Source organism: Coffea eugenioides, chromosome 2 (assembly GCF_003713205.1).
Source record: "Coffea eugenioides isolate CCC68of chromosome 2, Ceug_1.0, whole genome shotgun sequence".
Lineage (NCBI taxonomy): Eukaryota > Viridiplantae > Streptophyta > Magnoliopsida > Gentianales > Rubiaceae > Coffea > Coffea eugenioides.
In genome coordinates this window covers 31851920-31872157 of record NC_040036.1, presented here as the reverse complement: position 1 = coordinate 31872157, position 20238 = coordinate 31851920, and the positions used below count along the sequence as shown (strand labels likewise).

Below are 20238 nucleotides of genomic sequence, written 5' to 3'. Positions count from 1 at the left end.
GTAAGAGTAAGAGAGATAAGATAGTCCATGATTCTCGATACTATATTTGGGACGAGCCATATCTGTGGAAAATAGGCTCTGATCAAATTATTCGTAGATGTGTACCTGAAAGTGAAACTCCTTCTATCCTTGCTCATTGTCATAATTATGCATGTGGTGGCCATTTTGGACCTAAGAGAACTGCTAGAAAAATCCTTGATTGTGACTTTTATTGGGAAACATTGTTTCGTGATGCTTATACATTTTGTAAAAGTTGTGACAAATGTCAAAAATTTGGAAGTTTGTCTCATAGGGATGAAATGCCTCAAGTGCCTATGTTATTTTGTGAAGTGTTTGATGTTTGGGGTATGGACTTTATGGGACCTTTTCCTAACTCTTTTGGATTTTTGTATATTCTGTTAGCAGTTGACTATGTATCGAAATGGGTAGAAGCAAAGGCTACCCGGACTAATGATTCTCAAGTTGTTGTAGGATTTCTCAAATCCCACATTTTTAGTAGGTTCGGGGTGCCGAGAGCCATCATCAGTGATCAAGGTACCCATTTCTGCAATCGCACCATTGCAGCTCTCATGAGAAAATATGGAGTGCACCATCGTGTGAGTACAACATATCATCCTCAGACCAATGGGCAAGCTGAAGTCTCTAATTGAGAGATCAAGAGCATATTGGAGAAAACGGTTAACCCCAACCGTAAGGATTGGAGCTTGCGATTGGATGATGCTTTGTGGGCATATCGAACGGCGTATAAAACGCCCATTGGAATGTCCCCATATAGGTTGGTGTTTGGTAAGATGTGTCATTTACCTGTGGCTATTGAGCATCGTGCATTCTGGGCAGTCAAGCAATGCAATTTGCATGCGGATAGAGATGGCAAAGAGAGAAAGCTCCAACTCCAGGAGTTGGAGGAAATTCGTCTTGAAGCATATGACAATGCACGTTTGTACAAAGAGCGTACCAAGCAGTTTCATGACCGCCTATTGCGTGCGAAACACTTTTCTCCAGGACAAAAGGTACTCTTGTTCAATTCACGGTTGAAATTCATGCCAGGTAAGTTAAAATCTCGTTGGATTGGACCATATGTGGTAGCCAATGTTTTTCCCAATGGTGTGGTTGAAATCCAGAGTTTAGAGACTAATAAGAGTTTTACAGTTAATGGTCATCGTTTAAAACCGTTTGTTCATGTTTCAGACATTGGTACTGTGGAAGAGGTACACTTGATAGATCATATCTATGCCTAATTGCTCACTGAGGAGTCGTCTAGCCAAAGACGTTAAAGAAAGGCGCTTCTTGGGAGGCAACCCAAGGCCTCCATTTTTTGTTATAGTCCTCTTTCATTTTTCGTTGATTTTTGGTTGTTTTGTTTCATTGCCAGTGTTTTTGGTGTTGGGCAGGAGACTTGGATTTACAAGGCATGCCCACGCCCTATAAGTGATGCTGTTGAACATCGTAGAAATGCTTGGGCAGAAGACTCTGCCTTATAAGGCGTGGTCACGCCTTACAGCAACTCTAGTAAACTCTGGGGACATAGGCTTGGATTGAAGACTTCCGCTTCCATCTGAAGCAACGCTACACCACACTACCATCAGAGGCTCCACGCTGCCAGTCCCTGACACCTCCCCTACCATGGTGTTTTGCTGCAGTTTTTTATTCATTCAGGGAAGTTTTTTGCTCTCTTCACTTGACTTCAACTTTTCGTTCTTACATTGAGGACAATGTAGACTTTAGGTGTGGGGGGAGTAGTCTAGCTTTTCCTTCTTACTGCTTTCCCTTTTGCAAAAAAATAAAAAAATAAAAAAAAAAACTTTACCATGCCTTTTGGATTTTTATGGTTAGCCCTGATAAGCAATGGCTAAATTTTCAAATTTAACTATTGTTACGGTTTTAGATGATAATATGTTAAGTATGATATGATAACATTTTAGGATGTCTCTCTGGTAAATATTTGAGATTTTGTGACTCTTGCAATTTCTTTTGGTTAACTTTTCTAGGCATTGTAAATATTTTTCTGACATTTTTGTGTGAACTGGTTCAACTATTAATCTTAGTTCTCCATGTTAAGGAAATGAAGCAGGCTTGCATGGTTTTAATTTTACTTGGGTGTTTATTTGTGAATAACATTCGGCTATACTCCGCTGGTTATCATTGACTAGTAACCGGGGGTCTTCACCTAAAGTGTCGATTTTCGCGTCAAAAAGCAGCGATAACTATGAGTATATGGTCTTTAAGCGGTTAAAGTTGAGTAACCGGGCTCCTTCATTGGAGAGATGTCGGAGTTCGCGTCAAAAGACTTGAATGGCTCAAGACTTAGCACTTCCTTCAAGAAAAAGAAAAAAAAAAGGAAAAAGAAACAAAAAAAAATGAAAATGATGAAAAAGAAAAAAAAAGAAAGGAAAAGTATACGAGCATGAAAGTATGTGAATAATTATATTGCCTGCGGATCCATGAGTCTTTATGTTGAGATTTTGCTTAATAGTTAGACCAGTTATTAAAGAATGTTGGTTGGATATTTTCTATTCTTAGATTAGTTAGTCGGGATTTGAAAGAATCATTGGTTTTAAAAGCTAGTTGGAGAGTTATCTCGTAAAATTTGTCATTAGTACTTGACAGTTATCTAAATCATACATTGGCAATAGTTGCTTTGATTAATAGCCATTGTTTTGAATCCAACTGTTGCAAAAATGTTTGCTCGCTGGGTTGTGTATTTAAAGTTTGAAATGCCTGAGGACAAGCATTGTCTTGGTGTGGGGGAATTTGATAGGAATATAATTATGCACTTTATTTGTGGGTGTTTGGTCTTAATTTTGGCAGTTTAGTATGCAAAGTATTGGATTTCTGTTCATAATTAGTATTTGTGTTAATTACAGGCAATTAGTGTTGAAAGTGACAAAAGGGAGGCAAAATCCAGAAGACTCTTGCTTCTAAGGCGTGCCCACGCTAGACAATGCAGAGTTGCATGAAAAAGCCGGATTGCGGGTCCTATTCCTGGGGCCACCGCCTTTCCTTGGAGCCATACTTTAAAACTTACGTGGGATTAGGAAATAGAATGGGAAGAGGACTTTTTGGCAACACTTCAATAAGGGAAATAAGAAGAAGAACTTGGGAATTCTTTTCCAACAAAAATCCCACTTGGGAAAGCACGTGGGTGGCGGCGCAAGAATAAAAGAAGAAAACAGCAACAGACTAGGGATCATCTTCGTCTTGGACTTTTCTTCTCTCGGCTTTTGCTTTATCATTGTTAGTCGCTTAGCGGCCGCATTGTTTTTCACTTCGTCTTGGGTTCAGCAAAAACTTCATGAAAACTATGAATTGCTTCGTCGTTATGTGGCAAGGCTGAATCTTTTATCTAGTTGAGGAATAAATCAAGGATTGGAGCACCATAACTGTGAGATCGTTTTAATTGTTTTATTTTTGATTTATATGTTCATGGGTATTTGATTATTCTCTATTTTTTCCTGAGTTATTACTGTTTAGATTTATTGGATAATTAGGCCTGTTATTCGATTGTCTAAATAATTGATAGCCAATTAGGATGTTGGCGCGTCGCCTTTAAGTATCTTGATTAGTGGCAAACGAGACAATTTCACCGCCTCGCAAGCGGTTTAATTTGGATCGTGGGGATAATTAATCTAGCCTAAATAAACCCGCATGTGTGTTTGTCATCTAGAATTGGGTCTTTCTAATTCCTAATGCTGTGGCTACATTAAATCCTGTGAGCATTCCTGGGGTTGTCTAATCACAAGAGGGTAGTTTATGAGCGTCTCTTGACTACCATAAAATTAAGGAAAGATTGGTGGTTGGGTGCGTCGTTTGACCACTATAACCAATTTATTCGTGAGTATATGAATTGTCCCTTGTATCTGTGATCAGTTGTGTGCTTCGGTGCCAAGATTAATTCCTTGACTAGGTTGTTTTAATTAATTGTTATTTGTGTAGTTTGGTTCCTGCTATCTTAATCAACTTTAAATTTCAGTTTTTATTCCTTTTTAATTAGTTGGTACTACTGCTAAAAATTCCCCCCATTTTCCTGTGTGATTTGCCTACCTGTTCCCTGAGGAGACGACCCTACTCACCACTATACTCATTCAGTTTTGGTAGTAGGTCTAATATAAATTTTATTTTTGGTGGTTTGACACCCACCAAATTTTGGCGCCGTTGCCGGGGAACTGGTGTTTTAAGTGACTTATTGCACAGGTTTTAGTTTTTATTTTTATTTATTTTTTCTTTTTTTTATTTTTTTTATGCCTCGATCTTCTCGTACAGGAGAATTAGAATTTGATCCAGAGATCGAGAAGACTGCAAGAAGGTTGACTAAGGAGGCAAAGTTGCGTAAGCAACAAGATTCAACGTCACCTTCAGAATCTGAGCAAGAGTTTATTTCCAGTGATTCATCAAGTGAATCTGAAGAAAAAGAAGTGCATATTCTTCGAGTAGCAATGGCAGCTCCAAGGACTTTGAGGGAGTTGGCAACCCCTAACGTGAACCAACAGCCATTATGCATTACATTTCCTAACACGGAAGAGGCATTTGAGCTTAAATCTGGTCTTATTCACTTACTTCCTACTTTTCGTGGTATTGCAGGTGAAGACCCACATAAACACTTGAAGGAATTTCATGTGGTGTGCTCCACAATGAAACCTCAAGGAGTCACTGAGGACCACATCAAGTTGAGAGCCTTCCCTTTCTCTTTGGCAGATAAGGCTAAAGAGCAGGTGAAGACCCACATAAACACTTGAAGGAATTTCATGTGGTGTGCTCCACAATGAAACCTCAAGGAGTCACTGAGGACCACATCAAGTTGAGAGCCTTCCCTTTCTCTTTGGCAGATAAGGCTAAAGATTGGTTATTTTACCTGCCATCTGGATCCATCACTACGTGGGAAGAATTGAAGAGAAGATTCCTCGAGAAATTTTTCCCTGCCTCTAGAGCCGCCAATATAAGGAAAGAAATATGTGGAGTTAGGCAGGCAAATGGGGAAGTTCTATATGAGTACTGGGAGCGCTTTAAACAACTGTGTGCAAGCTGCCCACATCATCAAATCCCTGATCAGCTCTTAATACAATATTTCTACGAGGGATTATCACCCATGGATAGGAGCATGTTAGATGCAGCCAGTGGCGGTGCTCTGGTTAACAAGACCACAGACGAAGCCACGTTATTGATCTCCACCATGGCTGAAAATTCCTAACAATTTGGAGTGAGAGCTGATGGAGCAATAAGAAGGGTCAATGAAGTGAATCACTCTGACTTAGAGGGTAAACTATCTGAGCTTACCTCTCTGGTACGTCAAATGGCAAGGGGGCAATTACAATCTGTGAAGACTTGTGGTATCTGTGCTGCTCCCGGACACATGACTGACATGTGCCCAACTCTCCAGGAGGATTCACCTGAACAAGCCAACATAGTGGAAGATTTTTCTGGACCACCTCCACGAAGGAATGATCCTTTTGCACCCACTTACAATCCAGGGTGGCGAAATCATCCTAACTTTAGCTATGCTTCAAAACCCCTTGGCTTTCAACAACATTTCCAACCACGGCCACCAGTGCAACAACCATCCACTTCCAATTCAAACATGTCTCTTGAAGATATGGTGAAGTCACTGGCCCAAAGCACGAGTCAATTACAGCAAGAGGCTCAAAGATCTCAACAGGAGTCTCACAGATTTCAACAAGAGACTCGTGCTAGCATTAGGAATTTGGAAGTACAGATGTCTCAATTGGCAACTTCCATGAGCAACCTGGAAAATAGCAATAGAGGAAAGTTACCATCTCAAGTAATTCCTAATCCCAAGGAGAATGCCAGTGCAATGCAATTACGGAGTGGCAAGGAGGTACAGTCTCCTAGGCGTGCCCACGCCAAAGAAGAAGAAGTGCCCAGGAAGGGGGAAGAGGAAGATGAGAAACAATCCTCTGAAGTCTCAAAGAAAGTTGACATTCCTCCTTTTCCTGGCAGGTTTACAAGAGCCAAAAAGAAAGAATCTGAGCAAGAGATTTTGGACACCTTCAGGAAAGTGGAGATCAATATTCCTTTATTGGATGCTATTAGGCAATTGCCCAAATATGCTAAATTTTTGAAGGGCTTATGCACTAACCGCAATAAGTGGAGTCTGGATGACAAGGTGAAGGTGGGGGAGAATGTCTCAGCGATGTTTCAAAGGAAGTTGCCCCAGAAATGCAAGGATCCAGGTATGTTTACTATACCATGCATAATTGGCAATCAAAGAATTGAAAAAAGCATGCTTGACTTAGGTGCTTCAATAAATGTCATGCCTCTCTCAATTTTTAAAGTTTTGAATTTAGGACCCCTCAAAGAAACTAGGGTAATCATTCAACTAGCTGACAGGTCGAATGTCTACCCTGAGGGCCTAGTTGAAGATGTTCTAGTAAAGGTCAATGAATTCATTTTTCCTGTGGATTTTTACATTGTTGATATGAATGATGCATACTCTACTGATTCAGCAGTGATTCTTTTGGGTAGACCCTTCATGAGTACAGCAAGGACTAAAATAGATGTACATGAAGGGACTTTATCTGTGGAATTTGATGGAGAGAAGGTCACTTTTAATATTTTTGATGCAATGAAGCATCCTGAGGATACTGAGTCTGTAAATTTTGTTGGCATGACTAACACTATTGTGCAAGAGAATTTTGAACAGAATTTCATGGGGGACAAGTTGGACTTTGTCTTGCAACAAGGCAAGACCAATTTGGAAGTGGACGACATGGAGGAGGAGGAAGTCAAAGAAGTTATCATGTCCTTACATTCACTACATCCGCTTCCAGGCAGGTTTGAAAATTCTTTTCTACCATTACCCACTTCTAATGAAAGGATTCTACCTTCTGTTCAACAGGCACCTAATGTGGAATTGAAGGAACTGCCCCAGCATTTGAAATATGCTTACTTGGGAGATAACAAGACTTTGCCTGCAATCATTGCCAATGATTTAACTGCGTTGCAAGAAGAGAGGCTCTTACGGGTCTTACGGGAATTTAAACCAGCAATTGGATGGACGTTAGCAGACATCAAAGGCATCAATCCATCCATTTGCATGCATCACATCCTTTTGGAGTCGGACGTAAAACCCGTGAGAGAGCATCAACGCAAGCTCAATCCCGCAATGAAAGAAGTGGTGATGAAAGAGATTCTCAAACTCTTAGAATTAGGAATTATTTTTTCTATTTCTGATAGTCAGTGGGTAAGTCCAGTCCATGTTGTTCCCAAGAAGACTGGAATCACATTGGTGAAAAATGAGAAGAATGAGTTAGTGCCAATGAGATTGCAAAATGGGTGGAGAATGTGCATTGATTTTAGGAAGTTAAATGCTGCAACTAGGAAAGACCACTTTCCACTCCCATTTATTGATGAAATGCTTGAGAGATTGGCAGGTAAGTGTTTCTTTTGCTTTTTAGATGGTTACTCTGGATATTATCAAATTATTGTTGCTCAAGAGGACCAACACAAAACCACCTTTACCTGCCCTTTTGGAACTTTTGCATATCGCCGTATGCCTTTTGGTTTGTGTAATGCTCCTGGAACATTTCAAAGATGCATGATGAGTATTTTCTCTGATATGATTGATAATTGCATTGAAATTTTCATGGATGATTTTACAGTATACGGTGATTCTTTTGATCAGTGCCTAGACCATTTAACAAAGGTTTTGAAAAGATGCATTGAAACAAACTTGGTTCTTAATTATGAAAAATGTCATTTCATGGTTAAGAAAGGCATAGTTTTGGGCCATGTTGTTTCATCAAGGGGTATTGAGGTAGATAAGGCTAAAATTGATTTGATCACTAGTCTACCTTACCCTACTAATGTCAAGGATATTCGTAGTTTTCTAGGCCATGCAGGTTTTTACAGGCGTTTCATAAAAGATTTTTCAAAAATTGCTCAACCATTGTCTCGCCTGCTTCAAAAGGAGGTGCCATTCAACTTTGGAGATGATTGCAAATTGTCCTTTGACACACTCAAGGGTATGTTGACCACGGCACCCATCATCCAACCCCCAGACTGGAAGCTATCCTTTGAGCTCATGTGTGACGCCAGTCAGTATGCCGTAGGAGCTGTGCTTGGACAACGAAGTGGGAAGTGTAGTCACGTGATATACTATGCATCAAAAACATTGACACCAGCTCAATGCAACTACACCACCACGGAGAAGGAGCTTCTAGCCATTGTTTTCGCTTTTGAGAAATTTAGATCATATCTATTGGGGTCAAAAGTAACGGTTTACTCTGATCATGCAGCTTTGAAGTATCTCTTGTCAAAAAGGGAGTCCAAGCCAAGACTCATTCGTTGGGTGCTCTTGCTGCAAGAATTTGACTGGGAGATCAAGGATCGGAAAGGGGTGGATAATTCAGTAGCTGACCATTTGAGTAGGTTGATAAGAGAAGAGGAAGCAGTTCCCATATCTGAGGTATTTCCTGATGAACATCTTTTCTATCTCAAAGGTAAGGAACCTTGGTATGCAGATATTGTGAACTTTTTGGTCAGTCATAAATTCCCTATTGGCATGAGTAAGAGTAAGAGAGATAAGATAGTCCATGATTCTCGATACTATATTTGGGACGAGCCATATCTGTGGAAAATAGGCTCTGATCAAATTATTCGTAGATGTGTACCTGAAAGTGAAACTCCTTCTATCCTTGCTCATTGTCATAATTATGCATGTGGTGGCCATTTTGGACCTAAGAGAACTGCTAGAAAAATCCTTGATTGTGGCTTTTATTGGGAAACATTGTTTCGTGATGCTTATGCATTTTGTAAAAGCTGTGAAAAATGTCAAAAATTTGGAAGTTTGTCTCATAGGGATGAAATGCCTCAAGTGCCTATGTTATTTTGTGAAGTGTTTGATGTTTGGGGTATGGACTTTATGGGACCTTTTCCTAGCTCTTTTGGATTTTTGTATATTCTGTTAGCAGTTGACTATGTATCGAAATGGGTAGAAGCAAAGGCTACCCGGACTAATGATTCTCAAGTTGTTGTAGGATTTCTCAAATCCCACATTTTTAGTAGGTTCGGGGTGCCGAGAGCCATCATCAGTGATCAAGGTACCCATTTCTGCAATCGCACCATTGCAGCTCTCATGAGAAAATATGGAGTGCACCATCGTGTGAGTACAACATATCATCCTCAGACCAATGGGCAAGCTGAAGTCTCTAATTGAGAGATCAAGAGCATATTGGAGAAAACGGTTAACCCCAACCGTAAGGATTGGAGCTTGCGATTGGATGATGCTTTGTGGGCATATCGAACGGCGTATAAAACGCCCATTGGAATGTCCCCATATAGGTTGGTGTTTGGTAAGATGTGTCATTTACCTGTGGCTATTGAGCATCGTGCATTCTGGGCAGTCAAGCAATGCAATTTGCATGCGGATAGAGATGGCAAAGAGAGAAAGCTCCAACTCCAGGAGTTGGAGGAAATTCGTCTTGAAGCATATGACAATGCACGTTTGTACAAAGAGCGTACCAAGCAGTTTCATGACCGCCTATTGCGTGCGAAACACTTTTCTCCAGGACAAAAGGTACTCTTGTTCAATTCACGGTTGAAATTCATGCCAGGTAAGTTAAAATCTCGTTGGATTGGACCATATGTGGTAGCCAATGTTTTTCCCAATGGTGTGGTTGAAATCCAGAGTTTAGAGACTAATAAGAGTTTTACAGTTAATGGTCATCGTTTAAAACCGTTTGTTCATGTTTCAGACATTGGTACTGTGGAAGAGGTACACTTGATAGATCATATCTATGCCTAATTGCTCACTGAGGAGTCGTCTAGCCAAAGACGTTAAAGAAAGGCGCTTCTTGGGAGGCAACCCAAGGCCTCCATTTTTTGTTATAGTCCTCTTTCATTTTTCGTTGATTTTTGGTTGTTTTGTTTCATTGCCAGTGTTTTTGGTGTTGGGCAGGAGACTTGGATTTACAAGGCATGCCCACGCCCTATAAGTGATGCTGTTGAACATCGTAGAAATGCTTGGGCAGAAGACTCTGCCTTATAAGGCGTGGTCACGCCTTACAGCAACTCTAGTAAACTCTGGGGACATAGGCTTGGATTGAAGACTTCCGCTTCCATCTGAAGCAACGCTACACCACACTACCATCAGAGGCTCCACGCTGCCAGTCCCTGACACCTCCTCTACCATGGTGTTTTGCTGCAGTTTTTATTCATTCAGGGAAGTTTTTTGCTCCCTTCACTTGACTTCAACTTTTCGTTCTTACATTGAGGACAATGTAGACTTTAGGTGTGGGGGGAGTAGTCTAGCTTTTCCTTCTTACTGCTTTTCCTTTTGCAAAAAAAAAAAAAAAAACCTTTACCATGCCTTTTGGATTTTTATGGTTAGCCCTGATAAGCAATGGCTAGATTTTCAAATTTAACTATTGTTACGGTTTTAGATGATAATATGTTAAGTATGATATGATAACATTTTAGGATGTCTCTCTGGTAAATATTTGAGATTTTGTGACTCTTGCAATTTCTTTTGGTTAACTTTTCTAGGCATTGTAAATATTTTTCTGACATTTTTGTGTGAACTGGTTCAACTATTAATCTTAGTTCTCCATGTTAAGGAAATGAAGCAGGCTTGCATGGTTTTAATTTTACTTGGGTGTTTATTTGTGAATAACATTCGGCTATACTCCGCTGGTTATCATTGACTAGTAACCGGGGGTCTTCACCTAAAGTGTCGATTTTCGCGTCAAAAAGCAGCGATAACTATGAGTATGTGGTCTTTAAGCGGTTAAAGTTGAGTAACCGGGCTCCTTCATTGGAGAGATGTCGGAGTTCGCGTCAAAAGACTTGAATGGCTCAAGACTAAGCACTTCCTTCAAGAAAAAAAAAAGGAAAAAGAAACAGAAAAAAAAATGAAAATGATGAAAAAAAAAAAAGTATACGAGCATGAAAGTATGTGAATAATTGTATTGCCTGCGGATCCATGAGTCTTTATGTTGAGATTTTGCTTAATAGTTGGACCAGTTATTAAAGAATGTTGGTTGGATATTTTCTATTCTTAGATTAGTTAGTCTGGATTTGAAAGAGTCATTGGTTTTAAAAGCTAGTTGGAGAGTTATCTCGTAAAATTTGTCATCAATACTTGACAGTTCTCTAAATCATACATTGGCAATAGTTGCTTTGATTAATAGCCATTGTTTTGAATTCAACTGCTGCAAAAATGTTTGCTCGCTTGGTTGTGTATTTAAAGTTTGAAATGCTTGAGGACAAGCATTGTCTTGGTGTGGGGGAATTTGATAGGGATATAATTATGCATTTTATTTGGTCTTAATTTTGGCAGTTTATTATGCAAAGTATTGGATTTCTGCTCATAATTGGTATTTGTGTTAATTACAGGCAATTGGTGATAAAAGTGATAAAAAAGGGTAAATTCTAGAAGACTAGGCCTTCTCTGGCGTGCCCACGCCAGACAACACAGAGCTGCGTGAGAAAGCCGGATCGCGGGCCCAAGCCCTGGAACAACCATTCTGATTGGAAGATACCTTTTTACCATGCGTGAGATCAGGAAACCTTAAAACAAGAAGTCTTTTGGCAACAAACAACTAAGAAAGTAAGAAAAAGGAATCCTTTTGGAAAACACAGGAGAAGGGGAAACCAATTGGAATTGGAAAGCAAGTGCCGCGAAGACCTTTAAGTAGCAGAGGAATAGACTAGGTCTTTTTGTCTCATCTTTTCATCGTAGAGCAGCCGTTTTTTTCTTGGCTTCTTTTTCGGCAAGGCTTTGTAACTTTTTACTTTTCCATTGGACAAATTCCATTCGATGAAATTCAGTAGTCGCTTTGTGAATAGCATGAGATCAGGCTAAGCTCTTTTATCTAGTTGAGGAATAATAACACTACAAGAAATTTGGTCATCAGTGACAACAATATGTCATCACAAGACATAGAAATGTTGTCACTAATGACTTTTATTGACGATTTTTGAGTCGTCACAGAGTCGTCACTATATCTCCGTCGGTAAAAGTATATAGTGACAACACAAAAAGTCGTCAGTGAATGGTTGTCATTAGTGACAACAATATGAAAGAGTTTTATTGACGACTTAGCATGCTGTCAGAGATGTATTGATCAAGGTTGTCACTGAAAAGTGTCAGAAGTTGTCACTTATATGATCTACTTATTGACAATATTTGTTGTCACATTGAAGTTTGGAGTTAGTGACAAGCTTTGTTGTCACAAAGAGTTTTTTATTCTTGTTATGCAACAGCTCTTTTTTTGTCATTAGTGATCTTTAACATTGTCAGCTCCATTTCAATAAACTCACAATTAGCATGGTAAATTATTTATCTAAAATAAATTGAAAGAAGTCATCTAAACAATCGATAATCAAAAGTAGTTGTTGCATTAGGCTACATGCCAATATAGCATATTAAGTACTCAAATGTCATATTGAGGTGCACATTACCCAACAAAGGTCTATAAAAGTAACATTGTGCCCAAATATCACATTATTCATAAGGTACGTTTACAAAAGGAATTAATTTTAAGAAACCAAAGAAATCAAGCGGACCCTTGCATGAGAAATTGCGACTTTGTCTTCAACGTCCTTCAGTCATTGCTATAGATAGCTCCCAAAATTTTGAATTTATCTGTAATAAAGTAGTCAAACAAGTAGATAAGGGGAGGATTAAAACACTGAAGGAGAAGTAACAATACTTAGGTTGCTTAGCTAAAATATGCAATCCAATAAGAACCTCAATAATTAAAGCTGTACATTCAAAATCAGCCCCAAATAAAGCCAAAATCAGCCCCGAATTATTGCACAAAATCAGCTCAAGAAATAAGTAGTGCTATTAAACTTCAGCTTCAAAGGAATAATATAACAAGTTGATAATGCAACAAGCACTGCTATAAGTACTGCTATGAACAATATAACCAATTGATAAGACTACAAGCACAACACTAAAGGAAAAGCAACTTTGATTCGCTTGCTTAGCTAAACATTCAAATAAACTAAACTGAACTAAACCAAAACAATCCAAAGTAATGAATAGCAGAGGATACAACATGTCAAGTATGATAACCAAAGTAATGTCAATCACGATACAAGGTGTCGAGCTATCCATTCATATAGGAGAAACTGAGGCAATGTGTACCTCATTTATATAAGAGAAACTGATGCAATGGGTATCGTGAGAAAGATGTCTATGGGTTGCTCAATCTTTACAACCCATTTCTCCAAACCACTAGAGGATGAATACATGGAGTGGTACTGCATAAACAATATTAACATTATCAAAATCCATATACCCAATTTACTCCAATCACAAAAACAAGTAAAAGCTACTGAAAAGCATTGGCATTGCCATGTAAATGCTTGTTAAAGCAGTAAATACTGTAAATTGCAAGACTTAATAGCTACCATCCAAGGTCAGAACTCATCACTATCCTAGCTTGTGCTCAAACACATTATCTCAATAACACCATCATATCGTACAAAAACTCAAATCACTTAAATATTTCAGAACAACATATGCTAAGCTTAGAGAGCACAAATTTCTGTAATGAAAGATCCAAAGTTCAAAACTTTCAAAGTCAAATAAGAGAACTTTAAAAGCAGCAAATTAAAGAAAACAATTAAGTCACCTCTTCGATAATCTTCATTGCCACTCTATTTTTAACACTCCCTCCTAGCTTCAAGAATTCAGTATTGCTTCAAATCTAACAAAGTAAATACTCGGGGTGAATTCTTAGTTTATGATGGAAAAAAAAGGAATTCTACAACGGGGGCGGTTTTTGGAGCTTGTTCTACAAAAGGGGTCTTCGCATTCGTGGAATGCGAGCTCACTGACCTCGCATTTTGCGAATGCGAGGTCAGCTCAAGTGAGCTCGCATTCGCGGAATGCGAGCTCAGCGACACCGAGCTCCCACTAAGGAGCGCCATCGAATTAGTTATCGCAACAGTCAATTTTGAAATGTAATTAATATTGCCACCTACTTTCTAGAATTTTGCGGGACGCTGCAGATGAACAGGCTGTTGTTTGAGATGTGAGTATTCCTTTTTCCAAGAATTGTAAGTAGACTAGAATGAGGAAAAGATCACGAATTCCCCAGTACAAATGGGCAATTTTCCATCTTCTGCTTTTGGAAAAATGCTAACAAAATGTTTAGGCAGATTTCTTGACTTTGTAGTTTCACGCGGGACAAAGACAAAAATTTTGTTGCACAGTAGTATTTATTAGCTTAACATAATTTGCGTTATTGTGATTTATTTTGCAGTTTATTTGTAGGATTGTTTAGCTTCTCTGAGGTATAGAGAACTAGTTTTTTTTTCATAAGGTGTAGAGTCCTAGAGTTGTTGTAAGATTTTGTTTTCCGTTTGTAAATGCTTACTGCCTATTTCATTTCTTATAAATTAAATTTGAATTTTACAAAAAAAAAATTCATAATTGTGTTAATTTTCTAATATATATTACTTCATAATTGTTATAATTTATGGTTAAACCCCCTATTATTAACAATATACCCTTAAGCAATCCAAAGAAATTAATGTGCATACTATATATTTAGTATACCATATATTTGTAATACAAACATCTGCAGGCAACTTAAGGCAAGGAAGTAAAATACCAAAAAAAAAAAAAAAATAGACGTGCATACAACTATGCCAAGTGTATATTAGAGCTCGCATTTGCGGAATGCGAGCTCAATAAGTAGAGCTCGCATTCCGCGAATGCGAGTTCTATTCTAACCTCGCATTACTGAGCTCGCATTTCACGAATGCGAAGACCCCGGACGGAATCCATTGCCAAAATCACCCCTTTTGTAGAATTTTTTTAAAATTCATCACAAAATTAGAAATTTCTCTAAATACTCGTCATCAATTCAAGTAAATAATAAGTTAAACATAACTATGAAAAATAATATGTTTGTTGAGAAAAAAAATTACCTCATAGCCAGTGGCATCAGATAGGCTATTGATTTATCAGGTACATTTATTTTTCAAGAAAGAAAAACAAGCACCCTGTCCTCTTCACCATATCTTATTTTATGCCCTAAGGTAGAATACTCTGAAAACCATTTCAAATTACACTTCAAATCACAAACTACTCCTAAGTATAAACTACTTTGCCATACTTAAGTAACCAAAACTGAATTGCATGGAGAAATAAAAGATAATTAAGGTAAGAACATAGATGATAATTTGAACCAAAAAGCACAGGAATTACCCATCCACAATGGCATAACATATGTATAAACTACTTCACCATACTTAAGTAACCAAAGTTGAATTGCACGGATCACATACAAAAGTTGAACTAATCTTTCCCTATTTTCTGTGGGCATTCTCCTATAGGTTTGTACAAGTAGGAACGCAAGGGAAAAATTTGACTGTGGTAATAGAAGAAATCAGAGCATTACTGTTCCTCACTGCTTCTTTGCTAACATTTTTATGAGCCCCTTAATAATTTTACCAAACCACATCAAATTCATGATAGAAAGAGCGCAAGGCACAACAAATACTAGAAAATAACCAACTGAATGCATCTGGATGACCTGACTATAATGAATGTAAACATGGTGAAACATGTAAACAAACAACAAAATCCTTGCCATCAGCCAGCCAAAAAAAATAAAGACACCGTTAATTAGGTAGGCATTGGACCTCTTCAATCCAGAAATATCAAGATGCCATCTCATGTTGATTTCTGGGGTAGTCATTTCTGATATGAGGACCATGAATGTATAAAGCTGCCCCTCCCCAGTAAATACAAAATATGCTACAGAAACTCCGGAAAGACTGTGATGGACAATATACTCTAGTGTCTGTGTGTGTGTGTGTGTGTGAGAGAGAGAGAGAGAGAGAGAGAGTTAAGGAGTTGATATAGAAACAGGTGCATGCCTCTATGTATGGTTGTGTTACTTATGACCTGTACCAATATTACCCCAGACCATTCAACAAACGGAGTCATGGTCTGGTTTCATTTCAGCCCACAACCTAACTAAAAACCATACCAATTGCCTAACTCAGCCCTTTTAATTGTTCTAGTTTTTAGAATAATAACTGAAAAACTAAACTGATAATAGAAGCTTCAAGCACAATAAATTTTTCATTGAGGCCAGAAAGAATGAGCATAAGAGCACTTCCAACATCACCAACCCTTTCCAGCAAGAAGGAAGCTGCATCTACAATTCCATATTCCTGACAGAGGCGTAAACAGTTCTCTACTCTATAGCTTGACAAAATGACATGGTGACAACTCTAACTAAACCATAGATACACAAGATTAACTAAGCCATAAACTTTTAAAGGGAGAAAAATAAATTATAAGTTGTTAACATGATAAACCAGAGCTTGCTTGTTCAACGGCACAACAATAAACATACAAGTCCATTGAGCATATATGACAGCAGCTTGCCACGCGCATGATTAATAATACATCCCTCCTTTCAAGAACTTCATCCACAGTTGAAGATATACTCACCTCAAGATACTGTTCTGTCACTTCATCTGTCAGCTGAATTGGCTTACTGCGGAGCAATTTTGGGAAATCATTCAATTCTTCAAGGAACGTCTTAATTCTATCTGACTGATGCTTTGCCATCCTTCCACTCGGAAAATGTAAACTACCATATTTTCTTAAGCAAGAAAATTTGAGATTTCCAGTTGTGTGAACTTCAACAAGTGTATTCAAATAAAGAAAAAGGCTCTCTGGGTGAGAGTGTAACTGAGAAATTACCATCAGAGTTTGCGGAAAATTACCTGTCTAATTTGACCAGATCACCAATCCTTGAAAAGACTGCTGCTTGGAAGGCTTCTGAATCAGTTTCACTCATTCTCCCTCTACCAAGTCCAGCCGTAGCTGATTTTGTACAAAAAATCGTTGGGAGTAGAGGATACAATTAATCTAGGGGATTCACGATAACTAGGCAAAAAAAATTTCCTAATTTTTTTCCTAAGTTAAGATTTAGGGCAATAAAATTTCATGGGATGAAAAGTTTAATCATGTAAATAACCATAAAATTACACCCTCAATGCAGGTTTAACAAGAATGCAGGTAGAAATTTTCAGAAAATAAAAAAAAAACAAGCGTAGGGCCAAAATATTTGCAAACTATCTTAGAGACAAAGAAGAGAGGGAAAGAACTAACCTTTGCTGCAGAGACTTGGAGAATTACTTGGTCTTCAATGCCCAAGAGCCATGGTACTTCATTGGTCTTCAATTGTCGAAGAGATCGAGAGTGTGGTAGAGGTGGAGGTGGAGGTGAAAATGGAAGTGGAAGTGGAAGTGGAGGTGGAACCGTGGATGTAAAGGTGAGTGTGGGCTGACGGGCTGAGTAAAAGTGAGGTGATTTGTGAGAGTCTGAGAGAGAGTTCAACACTTAGAAAAGTTATTGTTTTGCATCTACGCAGTACAAGAGACTTGGACAAATTTGCGCCTCTTTTTTTGCCTTGAATTTTAAAATTGCGCCACTTTGTTTTTGTCTTGAATTTTAACTAGATTTGGACATCATAATTCCCCCCTTTTTACACAAGAAAAATTGGTGCAATTTTGTCTTTTATAATTGTATTTAAAATATAGATTTCATTTTTATTCATTATTTTTGTGTCACAATTTTAAAAATTTTAGTATCATTAAAAATTCTAGTATGAGTGGCAAAATTTTTTAAATTCATATAAATGGAAAAGCATTTTAATAAAATTTAACTAGTTCTTATAGGTGCTAAAACTTTATATCAATTATAACTACTATTTATAAAACTTCACTATTAATCCATTATCTTCAAATAAGAAAAAAAATGCACAATTCAACTAATACATAAAGTGTATTAGTTAATTAACTATGGAGTTTAGGATTTATCCACTTCGATAACCGGTTCAATTTGAAAACTCTTATTTATATTCATATCAAATTAACTAATAATCATTCTAAGTTAAGTAGTCACAAGTTTATTTACACTAATGAATTTTTTATTTTTTAATTATTTTTTATTCTAATGAAGTTATTACATATACAAGAAAATTAAACTAATAAGGAGGCTCATAAGTATACAACAATTAAAAATCATTAGAGAACACATAATGATTACAAAAAATTAGGAATAATAGTTGCAAAAAGCAATAAATATTTTAAATCAAACAGTGATAAGACTAGGGGGTGCTTGGTTCAAGCTTAGGAATTGGAATTGTAATTGGAATCATACAAAAAAACTTAGTATGGGTTTTGGACAAAGGTATGATTACAAATGGGGGTGCTTGGTAAATATTGGTAAGGAATGGGTATCAAATTTAATAATCAATTTTTTACCTTTAATTTCTTTTTTCTTTTCATATCTTTTTTCTTCCTCGTTCAAATGCTTATCCCAGATACTCATCCACCATATATATATTCATATATAAATATTAATTATCTGTTTAAAATATATTTATAAATATAAATATAAATATATTTATATAAATAAATATATTTATTTATTTATTTCAATTTATAAATATAATTATTTCAATTTTGTTTTATAATATGTATATTAATATATATTAATATGTATATTTCAATTATGTATATTATATATATTATATCAATTGAAATAAATAATATATATTTATATATAAATATTTTTGTTTAAAATATATTTATATATATTTATAAATTTATTTATATTTATATTTATATAAATATATTTGTTTATATACATTTATATAAATATATTTATTTCAATTTGTATATTTCAATTAATATTTATATTTTATTATATATAAATTATATTAATATTAATATGTATATTTCAATTATGTATATTAGATATATTATATCAATTGAAATAAATATATATATTTATAAATATATTTATATAAATATATAAATATATATTTCAATTTTTTTATAATATTTATATTTATATATGTATATTAAATATATATTAATATACATATTATAAAATAAAATAGAATAAAAAAATATTATATATATAAATAAAAAAATATTAATATATAGAAACAGAGTCAGTATATATTTAAAAAAAATCCCAAAAATAATTTTTTTTTTAAGATTTGGGAATCAAATGTGGGATTCATCAAAACCCTCCAATCTACTTGGGTATTGAGAGTGGCTGATTTTTCATGAATCATTCCAAGATTTCAAAACCTATATCCATTAGCCAAGCAAAAATTTTGGGGTTCAATCCAATTCTTGATTCCTATACCCTCCAACCAAGCACCCCCTAGGTTGTCACTAACGGCTATATAATGTTATCAGTGACAACAATAGCAAAGTTGTCAAAGAAAGTGCTATTAATACTGACGACTTTTAGAAAGTTGTCACTATTGCAGTTCCCGCTCTCTCCGTGACTCCTGGCAGGAATCGAATTGTGACAACAATGCAAGGTCGTCACTGATGTGTTGGCTTCCTTGACTCAATTGTGACAACTTGCCGTATTGTGGTTAAAGGACCCCATTCTGTAACGGTTTTTTTTCATCACTGAGAAATGTTGTCACTAATGACCAAATTTCTTGTAGTGAATCAAGGATCGGGCACCATAACTGTGAGATCGTTTTAATTGCTTATTTTTAATTTATATGTTCATGGGTATTTGATTATTCTCTATTTTTCCTGAGTTATTATTGTTTAGATTTATTGAATAATTAGGCCTGTTATTCGATTGTCTAAATAATTGATAGCCAATTAGGATGTTGGCGCGTCGCCTTTAAGCATCTTGATTAGTGGCAAACGAGACAATTGCACCGCCTCGCAAGCGGTCTAATTTGGATCGTGGGGATAATTAATCTTGCCTAAATAAACCCGCATATGTGTTTGTCATCTAAAATTGAGTCTTTCTAATTCCTAATGCTGTGGCTACATTAAATCCTGTGAGCGTTTCTGGGGTTGTCTAGTCACAAGAGGGTAGTTTATGAGCGTCTCTTGACTACCATAAAATTAAGGAAAGATTGGTGGTTGGGCGCGTCGCTTGACCACTATAACCAGTTTATTCGTGAATATATGAATTGTCCCTTGTATCTGTGATCAGTTGTGTGCTTTGGTGCCAAGATTAATTCCTTGACTAGATTGTTTTAATTAATTGTTATTTGTGTAATTTGGTTCTTGCTATCTTACTCAATTTTGAATTTCCGTTTTTATTCCTTTTTAATTAGTTGGTACTATTACTAAAAATCCCCCCCATTTTCCTGTGTGATTTGCCTACCAGTTCCCTGAGGAGATGACCCTACTTGCCCTGTTTACGAATTAAATTTGAGATTGTGTTGGTTGGCAACTAGGCTGTTATTTTTAACT

At 36.7% G+C, this 20238-nt stretch overlaps 2 protein-coding genes across 2 annotated transcripts; both read left to right on the top strand.

Annotated features, from left to right (window-relative positions):
* Positions 1–791: 791 nt before the first annotated feature.
* LOC113759496 lies at positions 792–1481 on the top strand. The gene is made up of 2 exons (XM_027302073.1): positions 792–1208; positions 1392–1481. Exons 1-2 carry the CDS (start codon positions 792–794, stop codon positions 1479–1481), a joined length of 507 nt encoding a protein of 168 aa, XP_027157874.1.
* A 7829-nt stretch (positions 1482–9310) lies between these two features.
* LOC113759494 lies at positions 9311–10000 on the top strand. Its single transcript, XM_027302071.1, has 2 exons — positions 9311–9727; positions 9911–10000. The coding sequence occupies exons 1-2, from the start codon at positions 9311–9313 to the stop codon at positions 9998–10000; spliced, it is 507 nt and encodes a 168-aa protein (XP_027157872.1).
* Positions 10001–20238: the final 10238 nt, after the last annotated feature.

Coding starts and splice junctions, on each gene's coding strand:
- LOC113759496 (XM_027302073.1), top strand. CDS start 792: ATGTGTCATTTACCTGTGGCTATTGAGCATCGTGCATTCTGGGCAGTC. Junction 1,209..1,391: donor ACATTGGTACTGTGGAAGAG/GTACACTTGATA, acceptor GGTGTTGGGCAG/GAGACTTGGATTTACAAGGC.
- LOC113759494 (XM_027302071.1), top strand. CDS start 9,311: ATGTGTCATTTACCTGTGGCTATTGAGCATCGTGCATTCTGGGCAGTC. Junction 9,728..9,910: donor ACATTGGTACTGTGGAAGAG/GTACACTTGATA, acceptor GGTGTTGGGCAG/GAGACTTGGATTTACAAGGC.